This window comes from Pinus tabuliformis, chromosome 6, assembly GCF_031772625.1.
Source record: "Pinus tabuliformis cultivar Carrire ecotype Pingquan chromosome 6, CPIR1, whole genome shotgun sequence".
NCBI lineage: Eukaryota > Viridiplantae > Streptophyta > Pinopsida > Pinales > Pinaceae > Pinus > Pinus tabuliformis.
In genome coordinates this window covers 916396644-916409110 of record NC_142292.1, presented here as the reverse complement: position 1 = coordinate 916409110, position 12467 = coordinate 916396644, and the positions used below count along the sequence as shown (strand labels likewise).

Below are 12467 nucleotides of genomic sequence, written 5' to 3'. Positions count from 1 at the left end.
TATATCATTTATAAAATTTTGAATTAAATAATTAAATTATAAATTATAAATATATTTAATTATTTTTCCTATAAAATTGGAAGTTAGTAATAGTAATTTCAATTTTATAGTTAAGAATGAAAGATTATGACATATTCTTGTTTTCCCCTCTATAATGGATTTTAAAAAAATGATTTCCTTACATATCTAAATTCATTTATAAAATTACAATTATAAATTTACTACCCACTTGCTATAATTATAAATATATTTAATTAATTTTCCTATAATTATATTATTTATTTCTTATTAAAAAAGGATAATCTCAATCTCATAGTTAAAAATAGAAAATGCTGACCATCTCAATTTTATAATTAAGAATGGAAAATGCTGACATTTTCTTGTATTGACCTCTAAAAACAAGGGATGGAGTTTTGAAAAATAACTTCCTTCAATTATAAATATATTTAATTAATTTTCCTATAATTATATTATTTATTTCTTATTAAAAGAGGATAATTTCAATCTCATAGTTAAAAATGGAAAATGCTGACCAGCTCAATCTTATAATTAAGAATGGAAAACGCTGACATTTTCTTGTATTGACCTCTAAAAACAAGGAATGGAGTTTTGAAAAATAACTTCCTTCAATATCTAAATCCACGTTTGAACCCTATTTAAAATTTCGCATTTATTAAATTATGATTATAAATTTACTGTACCACTTGTTAAAGGTCACTTATCATATTCTTCTTGCCTGAATGTGGCCCTAGGGCTTATATTGAAACCTTCTCCCGTGAGCATTCTCCTACAGTTTGTGTTAGTGTTTAGGAACAAGCCCCTGTCTTATGAAATGCCCTCCAGTTTGCATTCTCGTCCACCAGTGTTCGCGGTTAGGTACATGAGTATGATAAAGAATTAAAAATAAAAATAAAAACGGTTGTTTGCTTGCTGCCATACTGGGTTTCACTTTGGTAGAACAAAATTAGTATTTTTTACTTGATGCTCCAGCGTTGCAAGGCCAATTATGAAATCAGCATGAAAATAACTAGTACTTTCTTCTGCTACAAGGATTTATTTGCCATGAATACCAGCAGTGAATATCAACATTATTTCACAAAAATTACTATATGTGGTACCCTGCATATTATTTTCCTCTAAACTGGTGTTAGTTGATATTTTTTTATCAGATGTCTCTTCTATACTGTAGTGGGATGGGATGGGATGGGAATAGTGTTCGGTTTTTATGTATCAGACAATACTGTAAATGTAATTTGAAAACCCAAAATTATGGTGTAAATATGGGCTTGTTTTCAGATAATTTTAAGATGAAATTATACCCAAAAAAATAGCTGAACATTTCAATGCCGAGGGAAAATTATAGAAAGGTTTCATTAATATGTTTAAAAAAGAAGTATAGCAATGATATTTAGGTGGATTGGTAAAACAAAGAATGGAAATTTTGCAATGTCAGTAAGTTTTGCTTGTAAGCACAAAAAAGACTACCAATTTGGTCTCCAAAAAAAAGACAAACGGTTATGTTAAAGTGAACAAGTAGCGTCAAGAACCAACAAACCTACAACAAAAACCATAGCCATTATGCAGCTGATAAGAGAAAACAAAACATTCTATAACAGACAGAGTCAGAAGAAGCAAGACAACATGATAGCAATTCCGGAGAACGTAAGGTCAGATAAAGGCCTTAATCAACAATACACATAATTATGTCTAACAATAATGTCAGTGATGTGTTTGGGAAGCCGATTTCTGTGCCAAGAACGTGGCCAGCTGTCTGAAATATATTTCATCGCTAGCATAGACGTGTTTGGGAAGCCGATTTCTGTGCCAAGAACGTGGCCAGCTGTCTGAAATATCTTTCATCGCTAGCATATTTTTGATTTCCCTGATATTTCCAATTTCTTCCCATTTTCAGGTAACTGATTTGTCTTATAATTTCAGAGTTTTAATGTCCAAGTTATTCTGGCCACGTGGAAGTTTCAGTGATTATCTGTGAAAGCTACTCTTGAGAAAATATTAAATAATATAAAGAATTAATAGGTATTTTTTTTAATATTATAAAGAATAAATAGGTATATTTTCTGGTTAATATTATTTCTTGTATCATTGCAAGATTATTTTTTTAATATGATTTTAGTTGATAAAATGAAATTCATATAGACTAAATACTTTATTTTTATTATATATCAAAAATGTCTTCATAAAAAGGGAATTAATTTTCTATCAAAAAATTCTTTGGATGGTCTAATACATTTCAAGCTTCATTCCCTCATAAAGAAGATCATGATTTTGATCTAAATGAAGATATAGATGTCTTGGGGCAAAATGAAGAATATGATATCTTGGAGCATAATGAAAAAAGTGATGAAGAATTTCACCACGAAGAACCTAGCACCCAAAAGAAAAGAAAAATGAAAGTAAAAAGAGAGTTTCGCGATCAGTGCAAAACTAAGTATAAGTGGTTGAGAGAGGCAAAGCATGAAGGAAAAACAGTTATGAAATGCATATATTGTGAAATGCATAAGGCAAGGGGGCCATGGGGAATTGGGACTGGTTGCTTTACATTGCAGCATGATTCTATAATTGTTCATGCTAATTCAAGCATTCATAAACTCTCACAGGCAAAGTGGATATGTGGAAATGAGAAGAATGCGAAGTCTATTACAGAACACATTGCATGCATTGATGATATGAACATAGAAAGAGTCATCACTACTATGAAATTAGTATATTGGATGGTGCAAGAGGATCTACCACTTTCAAAATATGAATCTCTTTGTTTGTTTACAATGTCTTTACACATGCCAAATATGCCAAAGAACAAAGAGTATACATCATATACAAATCACATGGCTGCAAAAGAATTCCTTTTTGCTATATCTCAGTATCTTGAAGAGCTACAAACTTCCAAAATGCTAGATAACCCTTTTTTTTCATTGATGTTAGATGAAAGTACAGACCGTAGTTTAGAAAAACATCTTGTGGTTTATGCCACATTTTTAAACTCAAAAGGATTGGGTCCTCCAATTTCACAGTTTTTAAAGTTCATAAATGTTTGCGATGGAAGAGGGAAAACAACTTATGATACAATCAAACATTTAATGGAATCAAGGGGCCTTTCAACAGAAAGATTGATAGGAGTTTCCATAGATGGCTCTTTTTCAATGGTTGGTAATGAAAATGGTTTTATCACTTTCTTGAAGAAAGATGTACCTAATCTTGTAGGTGTTCATTGCATTGCTCATCGTGAAGCCTTAGCTGCATCAGATGCTTCAAAAAAAATACCTGAATTATTATTTGTTGAGAAATTAGCAAATATGGTATATTCTTGGGTGCAAAATTCTACAAAAAGAAACAGTCAACTTATTGCTCTACAGGAACTCATGCAACTTGAAACTCTTCAAGCCCTTCAAATCCATGGAGTTAGATGGCTTTCAAGGGGACAAGTCATTGAAAGACTTGTTGTACTTATGCCTCCCATATTAACATTGTGGAAAAATGAAAGAAAAGACTCATGGTATGATAAGGCAAGAATCTTTTCAGTACAATTTTGTTTACATATGCTTGCAGATATAATGTGTGAATTAAACAAGTTGAACAAGCAATTCCAAAAAGAGTACATTGATGTCAGCTCTTTAGGGGCAGCCATAGATGTCACAGTAAACACTTTGAAAAGGTGGTTTTTAAGAAGCGACACATTTGCAGATGATACATGTTATTTATCTAAATTTATAGATGCCTCTAAATTTGGCTTTCTAGAAATTTTTGATAAGGAGGGGCTTGTTCACAAGCATGAATTACGATTTGTAGCAATTCCACATGCATATGTTGATTGTGTTGATATACAAAAACAATCATGGAAACCGTGTATTGAAGGTTCAATAGAAAGTTGCAAACAACTTGCAAAAGATTATGTTCAAACTCTCGTAGAGAATTTGAACGGAAGATTCCCTGATCTTGGGGTTTTTTGGGGTCTGTCACCTTAGGTGCACTTTATGTTCTCACGTTGCTCCATTTTCAACCATCTAACTATTGAAAGACCCTTTAATTATAATTTATATATAATTATTTCACAGTTAATTGCATTGTCAAGACAATTGATTGCATTATTTCCTAGTTAATTATTTATATACAATTATATAATTTATATATAATTATTCAACCTTACTGTAGGTCCACTTTATGTTCTCACATTGCTCCATTTTCAACCGTCTAACTATTGAAAGAACTTTTAATTATAATTTATATATAATTATTTCACAGCTAATTGTATTTTCAAGACAATTGTTTGCATTATTTCCTAGTTAATTATTCATATACAATTATATAATTTATATATAATTATTCAACCCTACTGTAGGCACAAATAGTAGGGATGAATTGTTGGCTTTGTGGGGGCTTTCTGTTGTTCTTCTTGGCAGGATATCGAGAAAATTGACATTTTGGGGACTCTAAGACTGTCATCAATTGGGCCAAGGGAAAATCTTCCTTTTGCCCTCCACCAATTGGGCCAGGGAAAATCTTCCTTTTGTCCTCCACCATTGGATGTTGCTTGTCTATGATCTATCAGTGTCTTTCAGGCATATCTCCTCTCATTTTTCATGAGCATAATTAGGTGGTGGACCTCCCGTCCAAACATGGATGCTCCATGCTGCCTGGTTTTGCAAATTATATGATGTTGATCGATGGATCTGTGCGTAATGTTGGGATTTTCTCTCTCTAAGTGGGAAAGTCTCGTATTACCACTTGTTTTTCTTCTAGTTTTGCCCATTTTCCTGCTTATGTGATGTTTGAAGATTGATTTGCTGTCTATCAGTAGTTTCTTTAGGGGTCCTCTGTTTTTTTTATCTTTTTTTGGGACAATGCGTAGATTTTCCCGTTGTATATTTCGTGTGGTTATTGAGCACTTTTCTACCCCTGCCCCTGGGTTATCTGGGTAAATTTTTTGCAAATGTATTGCCTTTTATTTTTAATATAAGACAACTATTTTTTTTCCGTGAAAAAAAATTGCATTGTCAAGACTGATTTTACACTATGTCAAAAAATTGTTAGGAGAGCTAGCATAATCGATTTGCATTTCTAAGTAAAATTAATGAGAAAGGATTAAATCATGAATTTTGTGGTGAAAATTATGCGAGTCAGATAAATGGGATGCTCTTTTACCCACCATTTTGGTTATGTCATAAGAAGAAGTCCACCCTCTAATTATCATTCTAATCATAAATCGAGCCGCACAGAAACAAAAGTCAAATGCCAAGCATTGAGTACTCACATCACACGTTGAGAGTAGCGTTAGTAATTCTTTGAAAAAAAATGTGAGTCAGTCACTATATCTATAAGCCTATCTCTCCAATTTTGTTCCTAATTGGTTGAATTGGTTTAGGGGTTCAAATCAAACCAGAAGTGGTAATAAAAAATATAGAGAGGGGGATAAGCATTCATTTCAAATGTTTGGTTTCAACATAATATAAAAAATTTGAATGAAGAATTATATTAGATAAAGTGTGTGTGGGGAATGCGTGTGGAGTAAGGGACAAAATTTCTCTGCACACCTTTTCTCAGCACTCTTAAACATGGAGTCTAGAATTTTATGACATTAATAATGTTTATGGTTCCATTATTAACATTTAATTACATGTATGGGCCTTGAAGCTTGACTTAAAACTAGAATTTTATCCAAATTATGGTAAGGGCAAGAGTTATTGTTTTCTTTGTTTAGATTTACATCTCGCAATGTTTATATTTTTTACAAAATCTTTGCAATTATGTCCATTATTCCTTATTTCATATTTAAATCCATTGTATATCTAATTTCTTAGATTCTACAAAGTTAGCATTCAAAATATATATATATATATATATATATATATATATATATATATATATATATATATATATTATATTTGCAGCTGGATCTATTATACATTGAGGCCATCATCATGTTGCCACTGCTACAACACCCTCCAAAATTTTGGCTACGCTTGAATTTTGGAGCCTACTTTCAATCATGTGAAGTATTTCTTTTGGTTGTCAAGTGTCGTTTTATGTTTTCACACATGTTCCAAGTGTTCACATCCCTTCCTAAGTGTCGTCATATCGCTAAGAGTGACTATAACACACTTTTGAGTCATAACATACTTTCTAGTCACGAAACGACACTTATGTGTCGTAATGACACATGATTTGTTTGTTGCACTTGGAGATTTTTTTTGAACTAGCATTTTGATGTATGTTTCTTAGTTTTGGGTCATGTTTGAGTTGTGTTGATGAGTTGAGATGTATAACGTTTGATTTTGCTCCTAACTCATTGTGTTTTTCCATGTTTTACCCTTCCATACTTAGTCATTATTCTGACCTTGCAACTCCTCCTCTGGGCTAGGAAGAGTGCATTGCACACTTATAGAACTTAGTAGTGACCCCCCTTGTCATCTAGGAATGCGCTCTGCAACATTTTGTGCCTCCTCTCTCTCTCTTGTGCATTGCGTAGTTCTAGTCAACAATACCCCTTTCCTTGCTACTTGCTCTTCCTCCCTGAGCCAGTCCTGCCTTTGCCTCCTAGTGTAGTGCACTGTGCACTTTTAGTGGGAAGTGATGCCCCCTCCTTATGCCTTGGAAATATGCCCTTCACCCTCCTTATGGCCCTAACCTCCCTCCCTACAGCATGGTGCAGTCCTAGTGAACAATCCCTGTAGCTTTGCCGCTTGGAACTATGCCATATCCTCACCTTGCTTCCTCCTCTTCCAAAGTTGCACGTGGTTAAGTCTCAGTGAGAAGTCCCTACCTCTTTGTCTCCTACAAGTGTTCTCTAGACCCAAAAGACCTCTCTTTCTCTCCCTTGCACATTGTTGATCCACAGTTGGTACATTGCATGAATCATAATAGAGTAAGATATTTTTGGGCTAATGTTTGCTTGCCATGAGTGATCCATACCTGAAGGTGTTCTTAGTAAGCATGGAAAAAGATGTTGGAGGAGATTTGTCAAGAGAATTTGTCCAAGGAGCCATTTTTGAAGAAAAAGGCACAAAGGCACCATATTGGAAGAATTAAATGAATGATGGAATGTGATGATCAAAGTGGCCCATGAAGACTCCATAATATCTCTAGAATTTGGACGGTAGAAGGCAACTACAATGCAAGATTTATTACAAGTATTGAAGACATAGTGGCAATGTCATCACTTCTCAAATATCTTCATGTTATAAGTCACTGGGTTCCAAGTCATCAATGTTAATGACTTGTCTTGTAGTTGTCACATAATGATGTGGAAAATGATTATGTAATTTTGGAAAATAATGTAAATGTAAAGTACAAGAGTCACATATGGACAAAAATTCATTGGGAAAATTCCAAAAGCCTTGTGGAATTCCAATGGTGTTGGCTTAGTGGGGCCTGACCCAGGTTCAAAAGTGATTTAGCTAAGAAAATCCTGGTACTACTGGCCCTTTCGGCAACAGTCTGCGGAGCGTGGACTGAGGTCTCACCTGAAGTATTATGGGAGGGTGCTAGAACCATGTTTCCGCACCCTGGGGATGTCTGATCTGAGGTGATTGGCCACCGGTCCAACCTTCGCACTTACTGCGCTACGCGCACAAGCGGGCACCCCGTGCCCTGCAATATTGTCTTCGCGTAGCTCTAGCCGCAACGCGACCTGTGTTATTTACCCAAGTCTTCCTTTGTTAGGCTCTATTAGCTAATTACTTAGATTATTTTCATATATGAGTATTCATAAAAGTATTTATCAATTGCGCGCAGTAAATAAATAGAGTACAAGTAATGCATAACATCAAAATACAGATTCAAGAACAGATGCACAGAGTAAACTTCTCTTTATTAACTTTTAATCCCAAGTAAAGACCCGACTCCGCCCTGCGCACTCAGCTGTAGGGGTTCATGCGCTCAGCTGCAGACTCTTCTAGGCCTTTGCGCACTCAGCTACAGAGCCTCTAACTACTACTATGACCTCATACACTTCAGATTCAACTCTAACCTAGAACCAAGCCTTCGCTATTCTATCTGTTCTTTCTTTTTTCTACCTTTACACTTAGAGCCTCGCTTTATTTATACAATCCCATGGTCCGCGGATCATGGGTAGTTTGACACAACTTTACATTAAATTACAATATTTTAGGGCGGACAACACTATGACTCACCCTAGACCTCGCGCTCCGCGCCCACAATTCGCAGAGTCTTATAATCTTATTGACCAAAACTTGGGCTTTGAGCCCCAAAACATGCTGCGGGGGATCCCATGCCCAACAGGCCCCCAACAAAATCATTGTGACTCGTCTCGAGTCACTCTGCTGGTGTGGCGATCTTGGCATGGAGCCCCTCCAATTGTGCCTGTGCTGCGAAGGTTCGCAGCGCATTCTTTTGTCGTCTGCTGGATCTTCTTGACTCTTTTGGCTGAATGCTCACTGTCAGGGGCAAATCCCTGTCTTATGGCATGCATCACCTTCATCTATGCGAGCCTTCCTTTGATATTGGCAGTGATGAGGAAGGCCTCATCAATCTAAGGTTGGATGCATGCATTAAGTACTGCCTCTTTCTGTCGCACGACATCCACCTGTTCCTTCAATGCCTTCGCTTGTTGTAGCTTTGCCAGCCGTTGGGTCAGGACAACTATCTGCGCCGTTCCACGCACACTGTCATACTACACTTGAAGCTCTCGCGCCTCTGTTTCTAGGTGCTATATGGTGGGGTCCTCCTGTAAGGAAATGAGGACTGTGAAGGATTCTTCCAACATAGTACTACAGTTTTGCACTGCTTGTCCTGTTTCCTCCAGCCCTTTTTGGATAGCGCCAGCATGTTGTTCCCTAACTTCTGGGGGCGTGGATGACTATGCCTTTAATCGTAGTTCGGCAATCTGAAGGTTGAGGTCCAACTGTATCCTCGTTGCTTCCTCCTTTTCCTCGCGGAATCCACTGGCCAATTTGTGAATTCGCACTCCTACTGGTAGATCTGTTGCGATTTCTAGCTCTGGAATGTAGCGACATGCTTCCTCTACCATTTTCTCCAGTTGTTGATTCTGCGCCAGCACTTCATCGTGTTGTAGACTAAGCTACTTGATGTTGATTCTCTGTTCACTGAGCATTTGTACTGCGTGGCCTTCCCTAGCACGGAGTTCTGCTGTTGCTCCGTCCTATAGTTGGTATAATGTATCCCGCAGGAGGGCAGCCAAGTTTAGGAAAAGTCCCTTGATCCAGCCCACTGCGGCTCTATCCTCCGTGATTTCTGCTATTAGTGCTCCTTCCGGCAGCACGATGGTGTTAGCCATTTTGGCCTGCAACAACTGCTCTATTGCCGATGTACCTGCGGCACCGTAGGTGACTACCGTTCCCTCCTATGGGGGCCACACCTGAACTTCTTGCAGTTGGGCCCTGAGGGCCCCCAACACATTTTACTGCTTCGTCATCGCTTCCTGGAGTGCTTCCATGGTGACCTCACGAACTGTGTCGCCAATGTCATAGAGGTCTCCTTCTGTTAGTGTAATAGGTTGACTATCCAGTTTGGAAGCCTTCGTCTTCTTCCGTGGGCCTGCCCGTTCTGTACCGTGCGATTGTTTTAATTGTGTAGATGTCGTGCTTGGGTCCGCACCTTCTGCTGTGTCCTATTTTCCCTGTCTCGTGGTCAAGTCTGGAACTCCTTCTTCCCGCGTTTTGGTGGTCCCTGTTGCCTGTGTTTTTGTTGCTTTTTCGGTGGTCTTGGTCTGCTCTGTGGTGGCCTTTGCTGCCTTGCGAAAATCCCTTACCTCTGCGGTCAACTGCTCGTTGCGCTTCTGTTGAGCCAGCAGCTTGGTGGCATCCTTCTGTTTTTGTACTGCTATCTTATCGCACGCCGCCAAATCTGGGGCGCGCCACTCGAGAGGCCATGAGTCGAGCACGGTGAAAATGGCATCATCAATCACGATGAAAGGAAGTTTGGTCCAGTTCTGTGCCGGATCCTTATGTGCCTTAATATACACATTGTGCATATCTGCCTTGAAGTCTGCAAAGCTCTGCAGATTGGTGTACACTGTGGGGGATAGGCGCGGCCTTTTGTTGATCCACATCTGGACGCTTACCTCCATGAGCACCCAGAAGATCTTAGTCTCGCAGATCCTCGTGGCATCCTTCGTAGCCCAGAGCGACGCATATTTTTCCGCCTCTGGCAGGTCTTGTTCAAGAGGAGGGAACTGAATGTCCTCAGGCAGTTCCCCGGTCACCAATAAGATAGACAAGAGCAACCATGCATATTGCAAGGTCTTGCCCTACTCCTGAACTTCCTTGCAGTTGGTTAGAAATTCTTCACATAGGAATTAGGCCCAATTGAATTGGACCCCCTCAGCGCATTGTTTGGCCAGCGCGACGATCGTCGCTGGTACCCCTTTGCCGCCGCATTTTCTCATCACCTTCTCGGCCAGCAACTGGGTGGCTACGTGTACCCCTTTGTCTTGAATGCTACTAATTACGTAGCCTCTCTACTTCTTTTCCAACTTGTATTTCTTCTTCATGGCCTCTGCGAGCGCCAAATCTCCGCTTTTGCCAGCTATTTCCATGGGGTCCCTTCCCTCATAGGGAAGCCGAGAAATCCTGTGAATAAGCTCTGCCATGATGGGAATGGACTCCTCCAGCCACAGGTACCCATTGTGTACTAGGAAAAGCAGCTGCTTGATGGCAAAGATCGTAATTGTTGCACGGTGAAAATGTGGAATCCATAGTAGGTGGAGTAGCTCGGCCTTCTCCACACTGCGTAGCCATTTCTGCGGTTCCAGCGTCGTAACGGACCCCTCCTTGCTTTGTTTCATGAGGTTTTCAGTCTGAAAATGTGGGAACTTTTTGCCATCCGCGAGGTCCCAATATTCAAATTTCATCGTGGGCACACAGCCCAGGACCGAGCCTTCAAACATAATTCCATCCGAGAGGAGTGGGGTCTGGAGTGCGCTCTTATCGACATCCAAATCCTTGGGTACTTTTGCTTTCCCTTTCCGCGGAGGGACATACTCGCGCATTTTTTCTACAGTGCGCACCAGCTGGATGTCTTCTTCCATTTCTTCATCCGCCTCTATCTCCTCTACGAAAGCCTAGAGGTCCTCCTCCTCATCATCTGTCTCAAGGTTAATAGCCTTGCCCTTGTCTTCCATAGAAAGTTTACCAAACCGCGGATTTCGTGGGGACATGTAGACTGGTCCCACTGCCTGTGTATCCGTCTTGGGCCTCGGCATCTAGGGTGATTTCGGAATTTCCGATGCATCCCCCACCTGCACCGTAGGGCTCTGCGTGGCTTCCCTGGTGGTACTCTCTACAAATCCTACCCCTCTCTTGGTAGTTGTCATCTTGTTCGACCCAGCAGCTTGGTGGCATCCTTATGTTTTTGTACTGCTATCTTACTGCTGGTTCTGTTGAGCCAGCAGCTTGGTGGCATCCTTCTGTTTTTGTACTGCTATCTTATCGCACGCCGCCAAATCTGGGGCGCGCCACTTGAGAGGCCATGAGTCGAGCACGGTCAAAATGGCATCATCAATTGCGATGAAAGGAAGTTTGGTTCAGTTTTGTGCCGGATCCCTACGTGCCTTAATATAAACATTGTGCATATCTGCCTTGAAATTGCAAAGCTTTGCAGACTGGTGTACACTGTGGGGGATAGGCGCGGCCTTTTGTTGATCCACATCTGGACACTTACCTCCATGAGCACCCAGAAGATCTTAGTCTCGCAGATCCTCGTGGCATCCTTCATAGCCCAGAGCGACGTAGATTTTGTGGCCTTTGGCAGGTCTTGTTCAAGAGGAGGGAACTGAATGTCCTCAGGCAGTTCCCCGGTCACCAATAAGATAGACAAGAGCAACCACGCATATTGGAAGGTCTTGCCCTACTCCTGAACTTCCTTGCAGTTGGTTAGAAATTCTTCACATAGGAATTAGGCCCAATTGAATTGGACCCCCTCTGCGCATTGTTCGTCCAGTGCGACAACCGTCGCTGGTACCTCTTTGCCACGGTATTTTCTCATCACCTTCTCGGCCAGCAACTGGGTGGCTACGTGTACCCTTTTGTCTTGAATTCTACTAATTACGTAGCCTCTCTGCTTCTTTTTCAACTTGTATTTCTTCTTCATGGCCTCTGCAAGCGCCAAATCTCCGCTTTTGCCAGCTATTTCCACGGGGTCCCTTCCCTCATAGGGAAGCCGAGAAATCCTGTGAATAAGCTCTGCCATGATGGGAATGGGCTCCACCAGCCACAGGCACCCATTGTGTACTAGGCAAAGCAGCTGCTTGATGGCAAAGATCGTAATCGTTGCACGGTGAAAATGTGGAATCCATAGTAGGTGGAGTAGCTCGGCCTTCTCCACACTGCGTAGCCATTTCTGCGGTTCTAGCGTTGTAACGGACCCCTCCTTGCTTTGTTTCATGAGGTTTTCAGTTTGTAAATGTGGGAACATTTTGCCATCCGCGAGGTCCCAATCTTCAAATTTCATCGTGGGCACACAGCCCAGTACCG

The 12467-nt window shown here is 40.0% G+C and overlaps 1 protein-coding gene across 1 annotated transcript in view; it reads left to right on the top strand.

Moving 5' to 3' along the window:
- LOC149261929 (uncharacterized) overlaps positions 1 to 3573 on the top strand; it is a 39550-nt gene extending 35977 nt beyond the window's left edge. Inside the window, exons 4-5 of the mRNA XM_089372350.1 lie at positions 2619 to 3317; positions 3568 to 3573. Coding sequence (XP_089228476.1) covers positions 2619 to 3317; positions 3568 to 3573 — 705 coding nt within the window. The remainder of the gene's footprint in view (positions 1 to 2618; positions 3318 to 3567) is intronic.
- Positions 3574 to 12467: the final 8894 nt, after the last annotated feature.